Source organism: Oryza sativa, chromosome 11, assembly GCF_034140825.1.
Source record: "Oryza sativa Japonica Group chromosome 11, ASM3414082v1".
In the NCBI taxonomy this organism is placed as follows: Eukaryota; Viridiplantae; Streptophyta; class Magnoliopsida; order Poales; family Poaceae; genus Oryza; species Oryza sativa.
This window is the reverse complement of record NC_089045.1, coordinates 4779007-4804755: the sequence shown is the minus strand read 5'-3', so window position 1 is coordinate 4804755 and position 25749 is coordinate 4779007. Positions and strand designations below refer to the sequence as shown.

Sequence of the window (25749 nt, the reverse complement as noted above, 5' to 3'; positions counted from 1 at the left end):
AACAGGAAAAAGGATCTCCTTCCAACGCCTCCTCAAAATTAAAAGGGACTTTCTAGTGGTCAGTTGATGATTCCCTGACCATAGTCACTTGAATGATAGCAAATGTGAAAAATAAAAGGATCAGGTTGAAACCCCTCTACAAAATTACGAGAGTGAGCATCTGTGTAGCATGAAAATAGGTGCAGATAAATCAAGAAGTACAAACCTCATTATTTCCAATTCCTTGCGAGCATTAGGAAATATGAGCAAACCAATCGATATGTTGCACATCCCCACCATTAATGAAACACAATGCTGAAAAAAATTGCTTTTAGAAACAATCAAGATAAATATGCACTGCACATTTCCAGGTCATCGTGGAGCAGAAACAAATCCATACCAAATCAGCAAGAGGAACATACCAGCATCCAGCAACAGCAAAAACAAGAGCCGGGGAGGACGTTGACACCAGGCTCTTCTTTCTGCCGGTGACGACTGCAGCGACGGGGGTGGAGGCATCGTGAGGGACAGGTGGTCCTGGCGACCCGCGGCAGCCAGCAGCGGAGGGCGAGGAATTTATTTTATTCACTTACATCTAATCCACGATACAATTTTCCTTTTCTCTTACATTATAACTTTGTGTGTAAGCTTGTTGATGTATAAACTTTATGCACATGGACTTTTTACCGTAGAAACTTTGTGCACAATAACTTTATAGCTATGCACATGAAGTCTTCATGTCCCCATCCCGTCATAACAAAACAAATGAATTCTAAAATAAAGAAAAGCTTAAATATGTTTTAGTTGAAGCTCGAACAAGAAACAGAACAGCGTTCTTCTGGCCAACGAAGTTGCCTCCATTGAAGAGACGATTTAAAAGTACCAATAAGAAAAACAGAACAAAGCATTTTAACCTGAGCGGTCGTTAAGCCAAATCTCATGTCTAGTAAAGAACAATAGCAAATGGCAAATCCACCAAGAGGAAACTTAAAAAACTTGCAATTTGAAAACTTAATATTTGAAAACCTGAGTCATGTATTGTTAACAGATTTGAAAACCTGAGATTTTCAATCAAGCAAATGTCTTTAATTAGCTAAAACTGGATATTTAAATATCTTTAGCCAATTCTCAATGAGCACTGTTGACCATATCACAGAAACTGAACCGGACAGCAGAAGTGGATATACCACTTCAGCATACATGGCCTAAACAGACTATGTTTTCTAATTTTTCATCTCAGATAATTAATGATTATTGCTCAGAAATAAAAATAATTTCCACTGTATATACCGCGAAATGGACCTGAATAGCTAGTAGGATATAAAATGTCAAGCTCAAATTTATAATTGAAATTTGTTGCCGTTGTTGTGGTTGTGGTGGTGCTAAAGAAGTCAGTACAACCTCAACTCAACAGAGCCTAGTAGCTGATGTTTCCTTTCAATATGGATAAAAGGAATATGCAAGAGATATTATTTTGAAGGATATGCACAAATAAGGTTTTGAAGGAAATGTAGTAAGTTCTGCATCTCAAGGCTAACGTAGAAATGAAGCACATCAGTAGAACTGATTCAGTATTAGAGGAAAAGGATCATATTTAATCATCTCATGACAGGTGTTCATTTTGTTAGCAAACCTCTGCATCTCAGGCTAAAAAGGAAATGAAGCACATGAATTGAACTTCAGATTCAGGAAAGGGAATTTAGCCATCTTATGACAAGAGTTTATTTACTTCAACGGTATGGAATATTCAGAATTTTATCGTTCTAACAATTAAACATATAATGAGATTGATATATGGTTCACACAAAAACGATGAACTAATGTACGCTAGCACAACAGGGAACGGGAAAAATGCACAAACATGGTACTGCACTAATAATCTTACCTGTTCCTCCGTCCCCGCTGTCCAGGCAGCGAGGGAAGCGTCGAGGATGTAGGGAGGTGGCAGGGCGGCGTCAGAGGCCAAAGGGCAAGGTGGCAGCATCGACAGGGCTGGGGCAGTTTGTTTCGGGGATAAGACAGCCTTCACGACTTCGGCGAGATGACGCCCTTAATGAGGAAGGATCGATGGCCGCAGATTAGGAACGGATTCCAGAGCAAGCAATAACAGAGGATCGATGGCGGCGTCGGTGGCACTTGCGGTGGGCGGGGCACGGGCCGGAGGGAAGGGAGGAAGCTCGTGGTGGAGGACGGCAAGGGCGGCGGCAAGGATGCCCTTTCTTGCGGCGGCGCAAGTGATTTGGAAGGGGAGGGGGCAGTGAAGGGAATCGACGGCGGCTCGACATCAAAGTGGGAGGAGCGGTTACTTTGTGCAAGCGTGGATGGAGGCGCGGGGGTCGGTGCCTCGGTGGATGCGGGCGATGCGAGCGCAGAAGGATGGGGAGCAGGCTGGTGCGTTAGATCGTACGGGAGGATCCTAAAACAGATGTCAGCCGTTCGATTGATCAGGACTCACCGCCACCACTACGGTTTTTTTAAATAGTAGAGATATAGGATATGATACATTTACAACAAATCTGAATAGATATATATTAAATTTGTTGTATTAGGATAAATCTCACAGTGTATTAAATTGCTATATTTGGAGTGGCCTCCAATGCCACGCCGCTCTCTTGCAGCCTTACCAAGCAAGATTATGTGCTGGGAACAATAAAAGAGCAAGATACATAACATGTACAATAGATGGCAAGGTCAAAACCAAAACAGATACATTTCATTTATTTGTAGTATATTACTATAATCTTCTATTGAGCTTTTCTTCAAACATACTAGCTCACTCTATCTTATAAAAAAAATAAATTCCTAGAATCCCAATATAACAATAGTAGATAGGTGAAAGGATCAAAATATCCTCCATTGATGTAAAAGTTGTATCGAATGGTGGATTAGTAAGAGCTATTTTAAGGAATAAAATTCTTGATTTGGGTAAAGGGTAGTAGGAAGATACAAGTTGTTTTTTTATGGATTGGGGGTGGGGGTGCCTTTCAAAACACATATAAATAGAAGATGAACACATAATTACAATAGCCCGTCTTTCGAATTCCTACTGAAATTATAAATATATGAATCTCACACAAGAAAAACGAAGAAATCTCATATACAAGAAGATAAATCCACAAGGTACAATCTCATATTTGTTTTTCCCCAAAATTCCTACTAAATGGCTTATGCTATACTACCTATAAGATATCCACAAGAAATTTTAGGCATCAATCTTTTGTTCCAAATGACTTAGGAGTTTTATCCTAAGAATTCAAATCCTTAGAAGATCCTTCACTTTTTTTCTTTGTTACAGATAGCCCTAATGCATACCACGAGTAAAGGAATAGATGCTTACCTACTCGGTGGGTATATAAGTAGATTATAGCATGTACGGTTTACTTTAGCTTTTAGGAAAGAACATTCTTAGTCTCACGATTGGAATGATGGTCACATGCCACTCATCCTTTTTGATTCGATCTTCTTCTCGAGTTCAAAGGAGAGCCATCAATTTGGTCACAAACAAATCATTCCCAAGCTGCAATTCCACTTTAAAGAAACCAATCTAGATATCATATCACAGGATCTATCAAGGTAGGATTCATAGTTTACTTTCCACTGTTGCCTTCATCTCTTTGTAAAATAATACACCTATATATGCAGGTTGAGTTCGTTGTGGACCACGAGAGATGACCATGTACGCACGCATATAGGTCAAGTAGGTATAAAGTGGTGGTGCAATCTGAAATGTAGCAATCAAATTGGCGAAGAAGATAGATAGGAGAATGCTAGAAGAGAGGAAAAGGGAGAGTACAAAAAGGACTCCTTTGGCTAATGGAGGTCCTGTGTACATGCATGTGTCATGTGTGTGTGCAATACCAACCTGCAATTTTCATTCTCACCGACATCCTCTTTCTTACCCAATCCACAGCATTGTGCTTTAGGGACAATATGTAGAGCTAACTAGCCAACCGAACAATTTATTTACTCCAACACTCCCCTTCGCGTGGAGGCTTTTCCTTTAAAATCCCTATATTTACTTTTTTGAACCACCAAAGACATCAACTCTAGTATTTCTGTGTGTGTTGAAAATCCTGTAGGATTCTAAAGAGCATGACATTTTATCCCTAGAATTTTAATATTCCTGTATTATTTCTAAAATCTTTGTGTTCCAAATGTATCCATAATTGTGAGCTACTCAGGATTCATATATTAGATATCTCTAGCTCTATTGTCATATTAGGTTGCATGCATCTATCATAATTCAACAAAAAACTTAAATTGACGAAGGAAGGTGAACAATTATAACTTAAAACTCCTTTTAAGTAAAACAAATATACTCCAATAATTTTAAACCTTAATTAACTGCAGATAAATATAGGGTAAATAACCTTCGGTTTGGTTTATGTACACAATTGACTTGATTTGCCACCAGTTCATGCAGTATATACTCTTTTATATAATTGATAAAAGTAAATAACTAGAGTTGTGCTCCGTAAACCATGTGGAAAAGTATGTCAAGGTAACTGACCCTAGCAGCCTAGCTAGGTGTGTGTTCATATGCATATGCACAATTTAATTTAATTCAACATAATGATGGCAGGTGGTAGCATCTTGTACCAAAAGGGCAAACAAATTAAATTATCACATGCATAATATAATTTTATTAGAGAATTAATTGCACCTTTTCCTTTTAAATGGAACTTTTACTTTCTGAAACCTAGCAATGAGCTTTAGATTGATCATTGATGTGGCAAAATGGAGAGTACGTGGAGACAATAATACATAACGCTATCGGATGACTTGTTTAATCAGATCAAGCAAGACATAATTAAGGATACGACTTGTATATGACCATACGTCTGAAGAAATCCGATTTAATTTAAAGCAGTTCATTAAATTTGTGATGCAACGGCCAACGTACAAAAACGTAGAAACTACTCCAAAAAGTTAAACCAAGTAAAAGTTTCCGATTTTGATAAATTCCGCAACTAATCACTTTGATTAATGATCCCTTTTGTGTTTAGGATCTTAATAAAGTTACTAATGAGTTGCCTATTTTTTTTCGACAATAATTAAAACCTCTTCATCGCAACCTGAAAGTAGTACTCCGTACGTATTATATATCCATGAATCCATCGGCCAGAAATATTTGTTGCGTAAGTAGTTGAATTATGAAGATAATGCAAATCAAATTAGGTAGCAGAATATCATCGGTCGCAAATTAATTAGTTAATTAAGCTTGATCGGTAATCATCTAAGCAAGTGATTAGTCCGTACGCCGATCGTAATCGTGGGTTAAGCTGCTAAGATCTCGCAAATATCTCACATATGTAAACGAAGTAAACCATTTCCATTATTATAAAACATACAGTATGCAAATCATAATGGAGAAAGCAAGCCGGCATTTCACTTTTCTTTTTACAAAAGGAAATTAATTAAAAGAAGTTTCATCCGGATCGGCATCTAACGGTGGAGAAATCTCACGCAAGAATTGTAAATCCACGTGGCAATCTTGATGACACTTGGCACTTTCGACGCGATCGATGGTCGGCTCGCGTGACATAATCAATTTCACGGGCTCGATGGATAATTAATAATCTGCATGCCGAACGGAGAGAGCTGCCACGTAGGAGGGTAGCTGAGCATGATGTGACACGTCGGATCGAATGGTGATCGCCACGTGAGCACATCTCTACCACAAGTCCAGATTAAAGCTAGTGGTAGATGGAAAAATTTCAGACAAATCAGTGAGCTTTAAGATTAATGGAAGCCAGTGATCTCACGTATATTTATCGTAAAATCTAAACAGTGCGCGCTCTCGTTTTAGTCTAATCGCACGACGCACCTCCGACCGTCCGATCTCGTTATCTATTCATTTTCGGCTTACGTTATCGCTTTCTCCACTAGTACTTGACTGCAGACAGGCTGACACACCCACGTAGCAGGAAGGACTGAGATATACATGTATGCCTTTTTTTCTCTTCAAATAAAGTTTTCTCTCAAATTACTTATTCGATCTACAATCCAATTACACCGTTATGTTCGTTACAATTAAATCTTCACAACAAGATCTTACATGATTATATTACGATGAAAAAATATTTATATTTGTAAATTACTTTTATTATATACGTAAGTTACTTTTATCATATATATAAGTTACTTTTAGATTTGACTAAATTACTTCTTAGACATATAAAAGTAAATTTAATAAAGTTTAAAAGTAATTTATATATATTATAAAAGTAACTTAAAACAAAACGGAAGTAACTTTGTCACGACATTAGAAGTAAATTCATTGTAGGGATAAAATATGAATTTATATAGAAAACTTTATTTAATCAGTACAGATCAACACATAAGTTTAACAAATTTTAAAAGTAAGTTCAATGTTAACTTCAACACACATAAGATACATACTATTGCATTTATCAAGTTGAAAGGAGACACTAGATGGAGTATAAACCAGCTACAACTAGCTGTGTAGTCATGTCCAATGAAAAATGCATGCATTAAAGTTACTTTCTTTTGTTCTAAGTTATTTCTATAATATATGTAAATTACCTTTAGTCTTTGCTGAATTTACTTTTATATGTATAAGAAATAACTTAGTGAAATCTAAAAGTAATTTAGACATATCATAAAAGTAATTTGTGATTTTTCATCAAAATATAATCATGTGAGATCTTGTTATAAAGATTTTATTATTACGAGCACAACGGTGTAATCGGATCGTAGATCCGATGAGTAGTTTAATAGAAAATTTTATTTGAAGTATAGGTGGATAGAGTCTCTCTCATCGATGGAGTGGTAGCTGGTTTAGACAAACCAGCTACCACTAGCTGTGTAGTCATGTCCTATATTTATCAGTCGTCAAAATAAGCAAAGAGTAATTCCCATTTCTTTTTTTAATTACACACTATCACCATATACTATCTCTCTTTTTTAATATAAAATGCCATTAACCTTTTGATAAACGTTTGACCAATAATCTTTTCAAAATTTTTGTGCAAATATAAAATAATATAAGTCATGCTTAAAAAAGTATTTGACGATAAATTGAGTCACAATAAAATAAATAATAATTATATATTTTTAAATAAGATAAATTGTCACATACATGAACAAAATCAACGACATCATATATTAAAACCAGAGGGAGTATCTAATTTCTGCCCTAGAAATACATCCATCTATACTTCTACTAACATTTTTATCTTTATCGTTTTAGATATCAACACGATATCTTTACAATATTTTAAAAAATAAAACCATATAATTTTTTTAAAATGATAATCTAATGATGTTATTTTTCACATATCATATCTTAGCAATTCTTTTTCATATATTAGTGATCTACTACTTCAATATTTGGTTGCACGCGTCCTAAAATAATTTCTTCATAAACATAGAGACATAATAATACAACCAACACCGAATAAAATTGGATTTTAAAGAAATACTGCAATATTTCATAGACTAAGTCACAACTCACAAGTCCAATGTCTCAACAATTTTTACTCAAATTGGAGTATGTGATGGCTTAATGGTTCAGAACTCGTTTGGAGTTAATTATCTTGAAGAAAATGAGATAACGCTCTGTTCATGATAATGATTGGACATATATGGACATTTGCTTATAGAAATGAATTATACATTATATATTATAAACTAAAAGTAGTTTAGGACCAATTATCTAAAGAGTACTGATGTTCTAAAAAGTTATTAAAAAAATCAATTCCCATAAACTGAAAACAACGGACTATAAAATCCTTCCCGCTGAATTTCTTTTTCATATTTAGGTCATGTTCTTTTTTTCAGATTATACATCAGATTATTTGGGAATATTTGGCAATTAACCATTTACCACCTAGATCCATATATTATAGACACATGAGGGTCTATATATCATTAGCACGTAAATGACAAATGGTCAAACACCAAAACTAAGAGTGACAAATAGTAAAATGTCCCGATTATTTACTCAAAGCTTCCAAAAGCATGTTTTCTAAAAATAGATTCATATTGCTTAGATTTTATTTGTCCCATAGTCAAGTAAATAATTCACTAGCATTTCTTCTACTACTTTATTCCCTCACCGATATTTTGGAAATACGAGAGATAAGATAAACAGAACGATAAATAAACCTATAACAAATACACAAAAACTATTCATCAAAGAAGAAATTGTAGTACCAAACACCAATACACACGCATTGTGACGGCGGTTTTTCCCATTCAAAACTTTGGAGTGTTTTATTGGTTTGCACCTACAACCAACTTTGGTAATGCGACGTATAAACGTGGTAACGAACCCATCCAAGCTTTGAATTAATTTGGAAACTCTTTGTACGAAATGGCCCCTTGTTACACGGCAGCAGCCATCTGCGTCTTGTACGCATGAAACCTTAATTAATCTGGAAATTCTTTGCACGCATGAAACCTTATAATTACGAGTAATTTGGAACTTTTCTTTTGTACGCATCAAACGCCAAGAACCCACATATACACGTCATCAGAGACAAGACACTGCAGGTATTAGGCTGGAATAATAGGTTGTCTCGTATGGTCTGTGACTTTTAATTTCTAGCCCTGACTGAAAAATCTGTCTGCAATTAGTAGTACTACAGCCTTCTTCTGTACTGATTGACTTTTGAGATTATCTACGGCTTTGCTTAGATCCAGCAGTGTAAAGTTCTGGCGTATCACATCGGATATACGAACACATATTTAAAGTATTAAATGTAGTCTAATAATAAAATAAATTACAAAATCCGCATGTAAACCACAAGACGAATTTATTAATACTAATTAATCCGTCGTTAACAAATGTTTACTATAGCACCATATTGTTAAATTATGGCGCAATTAGGCTTAAAAGATTCGTCTCGCAATTTACACACAGTTTATGTAATTAGTTATTTTTTCATTTATATTTAATCCTCTATGCATGTATCCAAACATTCGATGTAACATGGTATAAATTTTTATCCGGATAGAAAAAAACATATACTACTACGAGATCGAAGTAGCCAACTGCCAACTGAACATGACCGTGTCTGGTCCACAGTCAGAAACTCAGAATAGCTTAACCATTCTGAAACATGATTTATCGAGTCCACAGAGACGGTGTTCCAGAAAATAAAGAACTGACCGGAGATCAACTCAAATTAACCCGCCCACACCGTTCCTAATGACTTAGAACAATTAACTTAAACCATGCGAAAACATAAATATCAATCTGAAACATTTGCACTTTATAACCGTTTTACGTACGGAGATCTATCCTAAAGAAAAAGAGGCACATGATGACAGGGATCGAGGAGGAGGATGATGATGATGATGCAGCTGGATCGCTGATGATGAACGCGTCCCCATCATCAACATGCTCATCTTAATCTCTCTCGAAACAAATGCACAATCACCTTAATGATGATAATCCCAATAACACCGTGCCCGATCCAGGCATCTTTCCATGTGACCCCACCCCTCGGAAGCAGGCAAAGCACAATTCCCCACATTAACCTCGGTGTTGACAGCGAGGGATTAACGAGACGATTAGCCAAGTGGCACCGTGATTAGATTAATCACGGTAACTACCCATTATTAACGAGCTTAAGGGGGTGTTTGAGTGGGGCTAAAGTTTAGCCCCTCTCTCCCAAACACCCCCTAACTCAACTGGTTAGATTTTCTGTGATAGAATCAGCTCACCCGAATTTTTTTTACCAAATCACCGGGGAGAGAGTTTTGCCACCTAAGTACATTGAGCAAATGTTCTTACATAAGACAGGCTTCAGCACAGGGAGGCCCTAGAGGATAGAAGAAGAGAATACACGGGGAATATAAATAGAATAAAATAATAGAAAGGAAAACCTCCTAAAAGATAACTATTGACGAATGACACCTGGATTTTAGTCCTAAATATATCAGTCGACAACGAGACATCCATAAATATACATACCCACCTTTTCCAAGATACTCATAGGATTAGGAATGAATATGCGCTCACTGTGAGCATATGTATTTGTGCTATATTTTTAAGAGTTAATTGCACTTTGGTCTACCCTCTAGCTAATATTTTCACTTTAGACTAGGTAAGATTACGTTGTTGCAGTTTGGACCACACAAGTCACTTTTCTAGCTGCATCTACCCTCTAATCTTGTGAAGAATAGTCTGCATGTAAGTCGGGAAGATTATTGGTTTTTATGTGCCAATGTGGTTAAAGTCATTTATGTGCTCGAGAAAAATTTTTGGGATGGTTCAAAGTGAAACAAAGGTAAACTAATCTGATCTAAAATGAAAAGATGGTTTAAAGGGTAGTCTAAAGTAAAACTTCGGTGATAAAAAGTGGCCCTAAACACAATTTACTCTATTTTTAAAATAGTTAGTAGTAGCAACGTAGCGAAGAAAAAGAAAAAGGAAAAAAAAAGAAGCTGTACTAGTAACTACGAAGAGTATACCTGCGGAGGAAGTAACAGCAGTTGGGTGGGGGAGGGGGGGGGGGGGGGGAACGGCAGGTAACGGCGGTTGAATCAGGTGATTAACCAACGGGATTAAGGATTAATTACGGGTTTAGGGACGCCGCTGACTTGAGCAAGCGGCCGCATAAAACGACGCAGCCTCCCTCGGATCGCTGACACAAATCTCTCTCTCTACTTTCTCTCTCTCTTGCTTCTCTCTCTGCGGCTGCGAGGGAGGAGAGGAGAGGGGAGAGAGCTCGCGCGGCAGCCATGCGGCTGCTTGTTCCCGACGGCGCGCGCGGCGGCGGCGGCGGAGGAGGAGGAGGGTTGCTCCCGGCGGCGGCGGCGTCGCCGGCGGTGGGGAGGGGGAGGAGGACGGTGGTGGTGGGGATCAGGAGGGACGCGGCGAGCCGCGAGCTGCTGACGTGGGCGCTCGTCAAGGTCGCCAATGCCGGGGACCGCATCGTCGCCCTCCACGTCGCCGCCGCCGCCGCCGCCGGTGCGAGTCTCGCTCGCTGCTTCTAATCTCTTGCCATTTCCTTGTGCCTCGCTTGCTCATCTTTTTTTGGGGATTTATCTTTTTTTGGGGATTTTTTTTTTCCTTTTTCTCATCTTGGGCTCCTTTTTGGCAGCAGCAGGAGGAGGAGGAGGAGGAGGAGGAGGAGCGGTGGGATTGGAGGAGAGGAGCGACGCGGCGGAGGACTCGCTGGTGTCGGTGCTCGCCGTGTACGACGGCTTCTGCAACCTCAAGCAGGTCAGTGATCTCCGTTTCTTCTTGTGCTTCTGCTTTTTTCGCATCGGTTACTTCTTTCTCGCCTCCTATTCAATGGTGGCGGTGCAACTTTTTTCCTCGCAAACGGCTCCAAATTCGGCTCATAATTGATTGGGCTGCTCCCTCAAGTATTTGAGCTGTTTCTCTTCCCCTTTTACTGGGTAACTGTCCCTAAATTTTTATTTTTTACTGGATGATCTGATTTTTTTTTCACATCGTTTTTTTGAGGATTTGAGCGCGTCGGAAATTTCAGGACCGTAAATTTTGACAGCTAGAGTTTTGTTCATTCAGTATTCATGAAGAATTAATTTTCTGATGCTTGTAAAATTATTCGCTTGCTAGTTGACCGCTTGGGGTTTAGCTGAGAGGTTGGCTAGAAAATTCTTTTCATCGTGCTTTTCCTCTTTAAATTCGTCAGATTAATTTGGAGCTCAAGGTCTGTGGAGGATCATCTATCCGGAAAACTCTGGTGAAAGAAGCGGCTTCCTACGGCGCTGCGCATCTCATCCTTGGTGTTGCGAAGAATTCTCTATCTTTTAGGTACCTAATTAATTTGACACACTTTTACTGTGTGTTGATCCTAAGTATAATTTGTTCTCTGATGTTGGAACTATTGTTTGCTCCCAAACAGTAGATCCTCCTCCATTTCTGTTGCCAAGTACTGTGCAAAGAGGGTTCCTACTGGATGCTCGGTTCTTGCAGTGAACAACGGCAAGATTCTTTTTCATAAAGATGCAGTACAGCAAGAACCATACCATAGTGCTAGCACAAGTATGCTACTCACACAATTTCATTTTCAGTTTATTCTCATTTCTTGGCATGGGCGGCTGTAAATTCAGCATATGCTGAAGTCTGTAAAATGGAATGCAGTGACAGAGACACCAAGGAGGAGTTACCGGAAGCTCCTGACTTCTGTGATTGGGGAGAAACTTCGGGATGAGTGTGAACAAGATAACAGGTCCATTTTCCGGGCTGTCACCATGCCACCAAGCTCTCCGGCACCAACGAGAGAAGTTTCATTGGCATTAGTCCCAATGAAGGTTCACCGTCGTGAATCACCAGAAGTGGCAACTGGCTGGTCCTTCCTTAGGAAGAAGTTCCTGCCTGACAGAAAACCTGCCTCGCATGACAGATCGAAGATGTCCGTGGTGCAGTGGGCAATGCGGCTACCTAGTAGGTATTCGTCAGCTTCACCAGTCTGTTCAGAGTACAGAACCACAACACCAGATGGCATCACAAGTGCTAGTCGTATTTTGCGTGACCGGGTGGCTGTCCCTTCGAGAAGCAATTCAGGAAAGTCTTCTGTGGTGATCGAGGAATTGGATAATTCCTCGGATAAAGAAATTCCAGAGGAGTTGATTGCACTCAGAGAAAAATTCCCTTCCGTTTATTCTACCTTCAGTCACAGCGAGCTTGCAAAGATCACTTCTGATTTCTCACCTGGTAAGAATTTCACTTTTTCTCTGTTATTGCTAAAATTTTTAGACATGCTAGGTTTAGTGACCAGATTGGTTGTTTTCTGCAGAGTGTATAGTTGGACAAGGTGGCACTAGCCAAGTTTACAAAGGTTGCTTAGAAAATGGCAAGGAATTGGCAGTAAAGATCTTGAAGTATTCCGATGAAGTGCTGAAGGAGTTCGTCTCAGAGATTGAGATTGTCAGCTCCCTCAGCCACAAGAACATTATATCGCTTGCCGGTTTCTGCTTCAAGGACACTGACCTTCTGTTGGTGTACGAGTACTTGCGAAGAGGCAGTCTGGAAGAGATACTGCATGGTATGTTATGTAACTTCTACCACCTGTTAGTTTTTCTCCCTTTAACATTGCCATTTATCAAGAAAACCATCTTATTCTGATGTCACACAGGTGAGAAAGGATGTGACAACTTATTCGGATGGACCGAGAGGTTCAATGTGGCCCTTGGAGTTGCTCATGCACTAGATTATCTCCATGGTAGTGGCAACAATCGTCCAGTGATCCATAGGGATGTCAAGTCATCAAACATCCTCATCTCACAGGATTTTGAGCCAAAGGTAACATTTGCCCATTCAACATCATGAAAAATCTTCAGTTCCTGTGCTGTATCAAATTAAGTGAGCTTACAATTTCAACGTCTTGTTATGCAGTTATCAGATTTTGGCCTCGCGCTCTGGGACACTGATGCAACATCGCAGATCACATGCAACGATGTTGCTGGAACTTTCGGGTTTGTTAGCTAATTGATTGTTTGCTATTTCACCTTTTTTTTTGTTGGGTTGTGGCAACCTTACCTTACCAGTGTATGCATATCTTTTGCAGATACTTGGCTCCAGAATATTTCATGCATGGCAAGGTGAATGACAAAATTGATGTATACGCTTTTGGTGTCGTCCTTCTTGAACTCATTTCAGGCAAGAAACCGCTTTGCACTGGTTGTCCGAAAGGTCAGGAGAGCCTAGTGATGTGGGTAAGTGTCATGTTCTATCCTTCATTTCTTTGGACCCAAAGCTTAGGTTGCATAATGATAAAGAGCAGATAATGAGGGTTGTTTTTGTATGTAGGCAAACTCCATCATACAGGGAGGAAAACTCACACAACTTGTGGATCCTAACTTGCCTACAGAGGACCATGCCAACAAAGTGGAGAGGATGACCCTTGCTGCTTCCCTCTGCATCAGACCAACACCTCAACGCCGTCCTCACATTGCAGTTGTAAGATTTTGTTTTTCTGATGCATCCAATGCCTAAGTTCATATATTGTTTCCATTGTGCTGTATCTTACACACAGCTTGGTGTATATACCAGGTTCTGAAGCTACTTAACGGCGACAATGGTATTCTGAAGTGGGCTAGATCAGAAGTAGGATTGTCATACGAGAGCGATGGTGATGAACCTGTGGTTACACTGCCAGAGAATAACCGCAACATCCAGTCCTACATCAATCTTGCATTCGATGTCGATGACGATTCTGCCTCTGTCAGCAGCAACGATTTCATCGCTGCGAACACTTCCCTGGAAGAGTATTTACGAGGAAGATGGAGCCGATCGTCGAGCTTTGATTGATCAGTCCATGGTATACTAGTCATTTTTGTATAGTAGGTATAGATCTTTTTTCCCCTTCTTCTTAAGTTAACTTCTTTTGTTCCTTGGATGAGAAGTGGCACATGCAAAATGCCCTCCTCCAAGTCTGTCCTTTAATCTGATGTCTTAGATCTTGTTCTCCCATAAGTTATGGGTCTGTTCTATCATCTCAGAAGGATGTAATTTCCTTGTTATAAACCAAAATTCTCTCATCCAAAGGATGAGAAAGTGGGAAATAAACTAGGAAGATTGTTATTGCAGGTTTTCTCCCAAATCAATCCTTTCCTGTATCCACTTTGTCACTCTTGTTGGATATAATCCATTTTGTCATTCTTTTGGATAAAGTAAACATCTCTGCTTAAAGAATTAAAATTGATATATATCCTCATCAAATTGTCCCAAGATGATTAAATTCATGACATGTGGTCACCTCTGCAAAACATCAAGCTACAATATGCACCTCATAGGAAGATGTATGGCCATCATTAAACACCTTTTAAGAAAAAAAAAATCCTACCCTCTAATTAATCAGTAGTGTCGGTTTCACAAATAATCATTCATCTGCATCATGACGTTGGACGATTAGATCAGGTCGGTACGGCGAATTTTATTAAAAAGATCGTGGAAAACGAAAGCTAAATCATATCATAAGAGCCCAGTTGGGACATGTTACATCACATGGGGCATAACAAATTCACATGGACTAAACCCCTTGAGAAACAGTGTGCATCCGACAACTGAAGGGATCTTGGAAAAAAAAGCATTTTTGTGCATGCATGCCAACATGAGCAAACCGACATCATGCCATGACCATCCTACTTGCCGACAAGAATGGAAAAAAAAAGAATAACAGTGACACTTAGGAACATGGAGAATAAATAATACCTCTAGCCTGAACTGCTAAACACCTTCAGGTCACATGCCTCTCTGGATTGTGCTAGGGACAAATGTATGGATGGTTTTCCCCCTTTTGAAGAAGCCATTCATCAAATGGAGCTACAGTTCTAACAGGCAACAGCACACGATTGTAGTAACCATCTCATGGAATCACAGATCTTACAATGGAGGCCAAATGCACCACACATGAAGTATTTTAATATCATGCATTTGTCAGTTGTATATAGCTCAAGCAATAGATAAGCAGTGATAAATTGCCGTGAAATGACGAGATGACATTCAGAATAAAGTTGGCTTTCAAGCTGTCAATACACATTAGCAACAGTTACATAGATGATAGAAGAAACACAGCTGGAGAATTCCTGGGTACATTGGAAATGGTCAAGTCCATCCATATTCACTAATGTGCAAAGAACAGCTTTTTGCATAAGCATAGCAGCACTGTTTGTTTAGATGTGTCAAACACAGCATAAACACTAGACTAAAGGATACTAGGTGCAATGAAGCGGTGGAGTATGCGAGGTTCATCTAATTGCCAGCAGTGGTCTCAGTCTTCTCCAGAGCTGGCAACGAATAGTAGTGTTAGTGGCTGGTGGCATTTGCTGGAAGCAGAGAAACAATGCCAAGATTGTGCAACGAAACGGAATCAACTTACTGTTGTAGTTGAGCAGCTTCTCAATGAGGTCAACATGGGTCATCAGCATTCGCCTACAGCAGTAACGGACTAAGCCCAAAGCATCCAGAGCATCCCTGAAAATAGGTGTAAATACAGAATGATCATGATCTTGGTAGCAAGCTAAAATCAGAAATTAACCATACACAGGGTACCAGAGTTTGAAATAACAAAGAAGGCCAAGCCAATACTCAAGAAACTTCTACCCACCCTCCATTCATATGCAATTTAGATCATATACAGTGATCACAGCGGATGATCTCATACTGTGATTTATATCAGCTATAAGCACACTGATAAGAAACTGTACTTTGCTATAGAAGGTTGTCAAAAATACCATTCGGGATTTGTTAATCTGACAAAAAAGGAACTACCATTTTTACAACTTTAGAATGCATAGGAAAAAAACAGGCACAGGTAGCTTTTGTTCAATGGTGTCCAAACTTAGCCTTGAACCAAAAGAGGCAGCAAACATCAAAAGTAACTGTGATCAAAAGGTTCTATTAAATCCTTGTGTAAGGAATAGTACCCTACCGCTACAAAATTACTTGTGAGAATAATGCTATGGACATGCTTAGACTGACTGGAAATTTAATGATTCCTGGCTGTGCTAAAAGTATCCAGATAAAGCATAAGCCAGAATTACAGCATGGTTTAGAAAACAAGCCAATCTGAGATGGAGGCAGTGGCACTGAGGCATCCTTAACGCAGATGACATAAAAGAAGCATGCTACCACACACCACGAGACATTAGCTAACCTCCTACTTAAGCTGTTAAACAGGTAGTTGCGAGTTCCTACAGGGCCAAAACACATCCTTAACATACCATGTGCACATAAATGGATACCAAGAAGGAATGGATTCAGTGGCCATGGAAGCATGCCATTTGTAACCTGTCGCTCGTATTGTAACCCCTGATTAAATCTATTCTACAATCTACTACTACTCTAGTTACTCCACATCAACCCTTGTGTTCACATGGGCTGAACCAAGATTTATATTTCAAGAAAAGACCAGCAGACTTATCTCCTAGAAGAGCAGCAGCAGCCATTGTGCACGTCTATTGCATCCAAGAGGCTGCTCGACTACCTAAAACCTTAAAAACCCATAATCGAGCCTTCTCCTGTAAATTAAAGGTGCAACATCGCCGCACAACCCACACTTTGGCAATACATACTAAACTGAATTCATCCCACCAAAAGAGGCATGGTTGAAATTCGAGTTCCCTAGCAAGGCCAAGAACCCGTACGGCTCCATATATAATCCACACCCAACATGTACAGACTCCCCCAATCATCCACGGATTTTGACACAGTAAAGAAAGATTGCAACACGCTGCAGAGCAGATATCAAATCGTGGAATGCTAACTTGGGCAAAGTAAAAAAAAAAAAAAAAGAATCGCCCTACCCCTCGGTGTAGTCTGCCTGGAGGAGGTCGAGGTAGAGATCCCACTTGTTGCCGATCACCTGCGAAACCAAAACAACCAAACAAATCACGAAAGTATCGTAATCAGCGTAACAGGCCACTAAACCCTAAACGAACGCGATGGAAGAACGAACCAAAACCCTACCATCACCAAGGCGCGAAGCGTGGGAAGGGGAGACGAGGGATACCTTGCCGCAGGTGAAGCAGCGCACTGGTATGATCATCTTCGCCGCCGCCGCCGGGATTGGGGGTTCGGGGGAAGGATTGGGGGAGGGGATGGGGTTTGAGGGGGTTTGGACTTTGGACCAGGGACAGGTGGGGAAAATTTACCGTTTACCATCCTCCCAAAATTCCAGTTTCCAAATATCAATTTACCAAAATTTTATTCTCACTAGCAAAATGCCAGTGCTTCGCTACGGGTATAATGAAAAGTTAAATGCTATAAATACACGGTTAACATGTATGTAATAATATTTTAAGATAGATAAACCGTTCATTAGGTTAATGATAATCAAGACTAATAAGAAACACCATTGCATATTGATATAGTACTTATATTGTCATAACGCACGCTCTCTCTCTCAACTCTTGCATGGCACGCGCCCTCTCTCTCAACTCTTGCATGGCACGCGCCTGATATAACTTCTAAAATCCAACACGGACTGACGTGGAGACGGATCATTTAACGGCTCATGCGTGGACGATAGATGGTGCAGACTCTAATATGTCGTGTTTTGCAGATGACGAAAAGAAAAAAAATAATTATGTTTAATTTTCAAATTAAAAACTGGTTCATTATAAGATTTCAGAATCACTAAATATCTGTTGAAGAAAGAGGTACAAAACTTATGACTTTTACGCCATCGAATGTGCATGGTCTGCGCTAATGGTGGAGAGAAAAAAAAAAGGATGTGCATGGTCTGTGCTAGTGGCGGAGAGAAAAAAAATGCGCGCAAATAGGATTTGAGATCTGGAGACAAAGTAGACTTATTCCGAGTAATAATAAGTGTAAAAGTTTTAGATAGGGTAGGTCAATCTGGCCTAGGAGAGGCCCATAGACAGTGCAAGTAATAATACGAAACTCCTAGATAGTGCATACGCGTCGCGAATTTAAGTGGCGCGCGTTTTGAGCCCATCCATCGCACAGTCGCACGCGACCTATTTTCCTTTTTTTTATTATCTTCTGTTTCGAGACTTCTTTTTCACGCAGTTGGTTGCCATAGTGTCTTCTCTATTTTTTTTCGCACCTCTTGCGCACGGAGTCGGATCAAAAATTGAAAAAAAATTCGCGCAGTTGGTTGCCACCGTGTCCCCTCTTTTCTGTTTTCGCACCTCTTTTTTTCCTTTTACGTATTACAATCTACTTTACTTCTTTTCTTTTTTACTAAAAATTAAAAATTACTTTAATAATTAAAAAGTTATAAAAAATAAGTTATACCAAAATTGAATACTTTCACTTGAGATTTGAAAACTTTTAACTCGGATTTCGAAAACTTTTAACTCGAACTTTGACCTTTCAACCCAATATTTAAAAACTTTCAAACCAAGATTTCAAACTTTCAATTCAAGATTTTGAAACTTCAACTCGATTTTGAAAATTTTCAACTACATATTTGAAATTTTCAACTATTCTTTTAAAAGTTTTAACTAAATTATTTATGTGTTTTTTCTATTGAACTTTGTTTTTAGTGAATTCCCTACCTGTTATTATCCTAATTTACGGCATAAAAAAGGAAAAAAAAAGATAAAGCGTCGGGAGGAATTTTTTCCCAAGGAAAAAGAAAAAAAAACAACTAAAGGAAACAATAGGTATGAGTCAAACTTAATTGGGCCAAAGCCCGTAATAATTGATGTAAAAGGGAGAGGGTGGTGGGAATCGAACCCTGGTGGCCACAATAAAGATTTTCTCCACTGACCAAGTAGGCAAGCCGCTACTTGTGTTCACATGTTACATCAATTAATACATGTTCTATATTAACCGTAGTTTTGAGAAAAGGATCCATCCCGACTATTGAGCGGATTAAAACGATTTTAGCAACGTGACTCTGATTCGGATGACGGACGAAAAAATCATACGGAAACCTTACGAATTTTTTTATTAGGTATAGATTTGCTACACAGTCCCCACTAGTAATTATTTCTCATGTGCCACTATTCTCACTTTTCGCATTCACGTGGCATCAATTTTTCCATTTCCCTACCTCTAACGTGGAGGATGAGGCCAAAGGACTCAAACGTACTCGGGCCCATCTGTAAGGCTTCTTCTTCCCTCCTTCCACTCACGGAGTGTGTGGAGCAGAGAGGAGAGATGGCCGGTGGCCGCTCGGTGTTGACGCGTCCCCGACGGTGAGCACTCCCGATCACACTGCTGCCCACTGCCTGCCACGGCCATGACGCCGTCCTCCACCTCCTATCGATGCCCCTGGTCTATCGCGGCTAGCCACATATCTGTCGACGCCTTGTCCACCGGCCACCGTCCTCAGATTCGTTGAGGTTCACCGCCGTCGAGGGAGGAAAGGAGGACTCGCGACGTTGTCATGGGAGCTCGTCGAGGGAGTCAATCACTAGAGTCGTTGTCGTGGTTGGCGGCGTGACTGCGGTGTCGCCGTCGGGGAGGACATGCCGATGTCGTGGCCGTCAGCTCCATCTCGTCGGCGGTGGCTCGCTCTCTCATTCCGTCCTCTCTATGCTCAACTAGGTGCGGGAAGAAGAAGTACGTGGGCTCAGGCTAGAGTGTGGCCACGACGGGCGGCGCGACTGCAGATGGTCACCATCGAGGAGGATACGCCGGCGTCGTCAATCTTGCTGACGGTGTCTAGTTCTCCCCCTCCTCTTTCTGCTCAACTAGGTGTGAGAAAGAAGCCTTACAGGTGGGCCTGAGGACATTCCAGTCATTTGGCCTCATCCTCCATGTCAGAGGGAGGGAAATGCAAAAATTGATGTCATGTGAACGCAAAAAGTGAAAATAGTGACACATAGGAGAGAATTAGTGGGGACCGGGTGACAAATAGAAATGAAAATTTAGTAGAGTGACATTTGAAAACTGGCATTTTAGGAGAATCGTAAATAGTAAATTATGTCCCAGTTGGGTTGGACTGGACGACTACTTAAAAACACAGATGCCACTGCCCACTGGTTTTAATAAAATATATCAGTCACTAAAATATACTGAAAAAAATGTCACTTAATACTTTTTTTAAAAAAATTACTGCAGAAGAGGCTCCTACAGCTTGAGAATATACCCAATTTAAATGAGTATGAATTTTTTTTAAATGTTTAGATATGAACATTAACTTCTTTACTAACAAGTTCAAACAAGTTTGAACTTTTTTTTTTGTTAGATTTTGGTTCTAGGTATATAACTTCCAAACATATAATTCATTAGATATGTAATAATAAATTGTGAAATAAAGTTGAGTTGGAGTTGTTTTGTTGTTAGGTATTTGTATGAATCAAATTCATATACCTAGGTATATACTCACAATTTGAAAATTTTTAAAAATTTGAGAGAATTTGTGTGTTTTATACCTTAGAGCCCGGGCACCATGGAGTCACATATGGGTATCCTATATATATATATATATATATATATATATATATATATATATATATATATATATATATATATATATATATATATATATATATATATATATATATATATATATATATATATATATATATATATATATATATATATATATATATATATATATATATATATATATATATATATATATATATATATATATATATATATATATATATCGAAAACAAAGTTACATATCTACATTAGTGAAAAGAAAATCCCAAGTTGTCCATCAATATGAGCTACATCATCAAACAAATATAAACCATTAGATACATGATTTGGATGAAGAGAGAAAAAAATTTAAAAAGCAAAATTGTACCTTGAGGGTGTTCTCAACCCTTTAAACACCTCCTATGAGAAATGTGGTAATAAAGAATGAAAAAGAATAAAATATCTTACACATTGACCATATAATAAAACAATAAGCAATGTGTATTTAATAGTATTTCTATTGTACCAGTAATAACGAGTATCGTTGTTAGCTAATTAGTTATAGGTCACAGGGCCAGTGGCGTAGCCATGAATATTTTCTTAGGTAGTCCTAATTCATAGGTTCACACCACATGCTAAAATTTTCTAACACCATAAAGTCGATATACAAGCACAAAATTGATGAAAATGCGATAGAAATGATGTCTTATAACATCAATAAGCGGCTTACTAAAATATGCAATATTACAATATAGATATAGATAGTTCAACATAGATCTTACATGTAAATAGGAAATTACAAAGCCACTACCTCACTCTATACAAAACCTAACATCCTTAGCCACACTATATTCAAGTCAACTATACTTATGAAGCCAAACAAAACTGAACTGACGTTGCTTACCTTTCACATTTACTAGCTAATCAGTAATCACAATTCATAAATTGCAAATTCAGTTATATTCACAGATTCACTAATTAGTAGGAAATTTTCTTTTCCCTGCATGCATCGACGGCTGGTAATCAGGAGAGCTTCACAAGTATTGGGTTCGTAACATAACCATTCTTAGCTGGTTTAATATACAAAGTATGTAATTGTCTTTGGTGTTTTGTTTTTTCTCTGTACATAAATTTCTTTTCTTTTAATATATAACTACTGGGCAAATTCCTGGTAGTAATTTATAAAAAAGTGTTGGGTTCAGTTTGGTTATGAATACTCTCCATTCATTTTTGTGCCCTCTCTCTCTTTTTAATTTCAAGATTTTCTTTTTAAGGTTCTCTAGGTGTGTTTGGACGCTCCATTCATCTTTGATCCCATAAGCCTGATATAAGGACACAAGGCGTTTGAATAGTGTTGTGACTATTTTACCGCTAGAACCAAAATTCTTTGCCACTAGACGCGCTCACTACCTCTAATTACAGATGTGACCAACGGCAACCCCGGTGGTCACATGCGGAGTCATTGCCACTCACCTCTCGGGTTTAGAAAAATACTCTCTCCAAAAAGCCGAAAATAACATCTCATATTTTATATACGCTTTCTCACATACATGTAAAACTTTCATACGGCCATGCCTCGGTTTCTTTTAAACACACATATCTCTTTTTTATTTTCAAGACACTTCATGCATATGTTAACTTTTTACAGACATATCTCAAATTTCTACACATGCAAATATCAAATTTTGTAGATGTTAACTTTTTCTACACATGCAAATATCAAATTTCTACACTTTTTTCCAAATATCAAATTTCTACACATGCATATGTTAACTTTTTACAGACATATCTCAAATTTTCTACCTAGCGACAATGGTGGCTGATCAAGTTCCCCTGCGAAGTTGGACTGTTGTAGATGTCACCCCGGTGGAGACACACCACAAGAACTTGTCGTTGTTGCCACCAGAGCATTACAGCAGCCCAAGGGCGGTTAGAGCATCCTCAGCAGCTCATCTAAATTTCATCCTCCATACTCTCATATAAATAGTCATCCAAAAAGATTCCTACTCCATATTACTTTTCACTCCAACAGATCATCCATATTACATCCTCCATATACCAACATCCTATATTTTACTAATATTTTACAATTACCACATATTTATCACCACTCTAAAAAAAAAACTCCCCCCTTTATCTCTTCGTCTCCGCCGATCTCCCCACCTCTCTCTCTTCGGACTTCTCTACCGCCGGCGCCGAGAGGACGGGGAGGACGAGGGCCGACCGGAGGGGCGGCGCGGTCGGAGGAGCGGCTAGGCGGAGGGGCGGAGGAGCGGCGCAAGGGGCGGCCGGCGGGAGGCGACTGCCGGGTCCATCTCCCTCCTCCTCCCGCCGAGTCCATCTCCCTCCTCCCGGCGTGTCCATCTCCCCACTGCCAGATCCGCGGAGGAGGGGCGGCGCAGGCGGCGGAGGAGCGGCGGGGCAGAGGGGCGGCGGGGTCAGAGGAGCGGCGGCGCGGGTGGAGACCCCGAGCGGCGGGGACGGCGGCGACCTCACTGCTAGATCCGCTGCCTCTCCGCCTCTACTCCGGCGATCTCCACCTCTAAATCTGGTACGCACCTCCTCTCTCCCACGGTATGCATTCCATATGGTGGAGCGAGGTCGGCAGTTGAGGATGGCGTGAGGAGAGAGAACCGTCATTTTTGGCTTGTGAAGGGCTCAGTTTGGAGGACCTCTAAAAATGGCGTGTATGATGGAGATTCTGCTGGAGTGCAATTTTTCACCTCCATACGCCAAACACAGGATGGATGTCTGGATAGAAGAGCTGCTGGGGATGCTCTTACAAGGACATGAAGGCTGACAGGTTATGGTCTCAGCTTTGACTTGAGGGATGCTCGCCTCTGCCTCTTCCTTCCCTCCTGGCAGGCAGTGCTGCACCTCTTAGCTTCCCCTCACTCCCCCGTCCTTACAAACCGCTCAGTTTCCCTCCACCTTCGCTGGATCCAGCCAGTGCAACCTCAGCCCGCTAAGCCACGTGATGCTAAGGGTCACGAGCAGGCATAGAGGGGATCATTGGTATTCACATATGAATACCTATATTATTTTTTTTAAAAAATAGCTATCAATCTAAGCATAAAAATATATTGTACAATTAATTAGTTAGCAGGTTTTGCACCCATTCAATGTGTTCTGTGTTAGATAACCTTATGCCCCACGTTAATTATTGCTGATTATTTTTTTAATAAATACATCTTGTTTTTCATCAATGATATATTTTTATTGATGTTATAGTACAAAATCTTCAATGCCCATCCTTAAGGGTGTGTTTGGATAATGAAAAATGGAGGGTGGAATTAGGATTGGGAAATGAATAAAGGGTTAGGATTAAATGGAAGAGGGAGAATTAATGGTTAGGATTTAAAGATGGGTGGGAAATCATTTCTCTTTCCCATTTGCCGAACACTACCTAAAATCTTATGCCCGTCCCACCAATGGATCAGTATAAATTTTAAACACCTCATCCTCAAAAATCTTATGCCCACCCCTACTATAGAAATGCATTTCTATAAGATGAGTAGTGCCGAGGAGAAAGGAGGATGGCGGGCAATGCGGTTAGCTAATCAATGGCCACGCTGAAAAAAGCTATTATGTAGGACAACCAGTGTTTAAAAAGGACAAGACGATGAGAAAGGAAAGGAAATGAATGGACGACAAAACTACGGGCGACCATGCATGCAAAACTGGTTGGCCAAATGCATGCATATATACGTGTACGTACGTGCTGTTAGTGTTAGCTAGAGAGAAGCATGCAGCGAGAATTAAGGTAGGAGGAGTAGTTGCTTGCCTCCGTCCTGATCTCCACTGATTCATTGTGTTATATATGCATAAGCATAACGCAATTAATTAGGAGGCCGGTCAGCTCGATCATATCGCAGGGAGTACGTAGCAAATTAATGGCGGCCGTCGGGCTGTTGGTACTAGTTGGCCTGCAGGTGGTGGTCGGGTCGATGGCGGCGCAAGAAGCAGGTGATGCCCCGGCGAGCATCACGGGGCCATGCTCGCGTACAGGAGACAAGAAGGCGTGCGTGGAGTTGTTGTCGGGCATCCCGGAGGCCCGGAAGGCGACGACGGTGGGCCCCCTCGCGGAGCTGTACCTGCAGGCAATCGCCAACCACACGACGGAGGCCAAGGCGATGGCTACCAAGCTGCTAGCCACCATGAAGGGGAAGGGCGTGCCACCCGTGTGCCTCCAGCAGTGCACCGCCAGCGTCGACACCCTCTCCAACGCCCTCGCCGCCTTCTTCTCTGCCTCCGCCGACGTCAACAAAAAGTACAGGGACTTGGACGGTTTTCTCGTGGGCTTTCTTAAACAACCGCCCATCTGCATGAGCGCGTGCCCCATCCGGTCGTGCGATATGGAAGAGGTCACTATCGCCGACAAGTTCCACCAAGCCTGGAAGATGTTGGGTGTCGCACACGACCTCATCACGCAGATCCTAGGCACAAAGTCCTAGATACATTAAGGGGCGGATCCATAACAAGATTTAAGGGGAGGACTCGTGATCTCTTTCTTCCTTGTTCAGTCCTCTCTACTTTTCATTTTCTCTCTATTTTTCCCCCTTTCATTTCCCCTTCTACCAATGGTGGTCCAGCGGGATAGGGGGGACTCGAGTCCCCCTAGCACCCACGTTGGATCCGCCCCTGGATACGTTCTATATGTTGGACATTTTGATTTGCCATCCTACTACCAGAATTTACCTATTAAATAAATCTTTCTAGGTTAGCAACCCAAATACTTCCTTACAACTGTTTTTTTTATTTATTTTGACGGGTGCGCATGTGTCTGTTCCCACCTCCAATCGAGGAATAGGAATTTTTATCATACCAGTGTGGGTATTATTGTTATATACTCCTATGTTGTTGAAATAACTGAGATCGTTATTTTTAAGATGTGCACATTGTAACTATTTCTATGGGGAGAATGATTTCTATATATTGACTTGCACTAATAATATGTAGCGGCTTTTGATTCTCTTATA

General features: G+C 40.1%; 3 protein-coding genes across 9 annotated transcripts; 2 read left to right on the top strand and 1 right to left on the bottom strand.

Moving 5' to 3' along the window:
• Positions 1-10632: 10632 nt before the first annotated feature.
• On the top strand, positions 10633-14511 carry LOC4349986 (protein kinase STUNTED). Of its 6 annotated transcripts, none has more exons than XM_066305370.1 (11): positions 10633-10921; positions 11061-11176; positions 11613-11734; positions 11829-11965; positions 12065-12637; positions 12720-12968; positions 13059-13225; positions 13319-13398; positions 13491-13638; positions 13733-13882; positions 13976-14511. In XM_066305370.1, the coding sequence occupies exons 1-11, from the start codon at positions 10693-10695 to the stop codon at positions 14231-14233; spliced, it is 2229 nt and encodes a 742-aa protein (XP_066161467.1). In that variant the 5' UTR covers positions 10633-10692; the 3' UTR covers positions 14234-14511. The 6 variants fall into 6 exon arrangements, with proteins under 6 accessions (XP_066161467.1, XP_066161465.1, XP_066161466.1 ...); XM_066305368.1 differs by having other exon boundaries at positions 11826-11965; XM_066305369.1 differs by having other exon boundaries at positions 11058-11176.
• An 891-nt stretch (positions 14512-15402) lies between these two features.
• LOC4349985 (DNA-directed RNA polymerases I, II, and III subunit RPABC5) lies at positions 15403-17513 on the bottom strand. The gene is made up of 4 exons (XM_015760344.2): positions 17436-17513; positions 17230-17288; positions 15804-15898; positions 15403-15711 (listed from the first exon to the last, which is right to left on the bottom strand). The coding sequence occupies exons 1-4, from the start codon at positions 17469-17471 to the stop codon at positions 15677-15679; spliced, it is 225 nt and encodes a 74-aa protein (XP_015615830.1). The 5' UTR covers positions 17472-17513; the 3' UTR covers positions 15403-15676.
• Positions 17514-24502: 6989 nt separating this feature from the next.
• LOC4349984 (uncharacterized) lies at positions 24503-25749 on the top strand. 2 transcript variants are annotated; one of them, XM_066305366.1, is made up of 2 exons: positions 24503-24533; positions 24692-25749. In XM_066305366.1, the coding sequence occupies exon 2, from the start codon at positions 24718-24720 to the stop codon at positions 25222-25224; it is 507 nt and encodes a 168-aa protein (XP_066161463.1). In that variant the 5' UTR covers positions 24503-24533; positions 24692-24717; the 3' UTR covers positions 25225-25749. The 2 variants fall into 2 exon arrangements, with proteins under 2 accessions (XP_066161463.1, XP_015616584.1); XM_015761098.3 differs by having other exon boundaries at positions 24503-25749.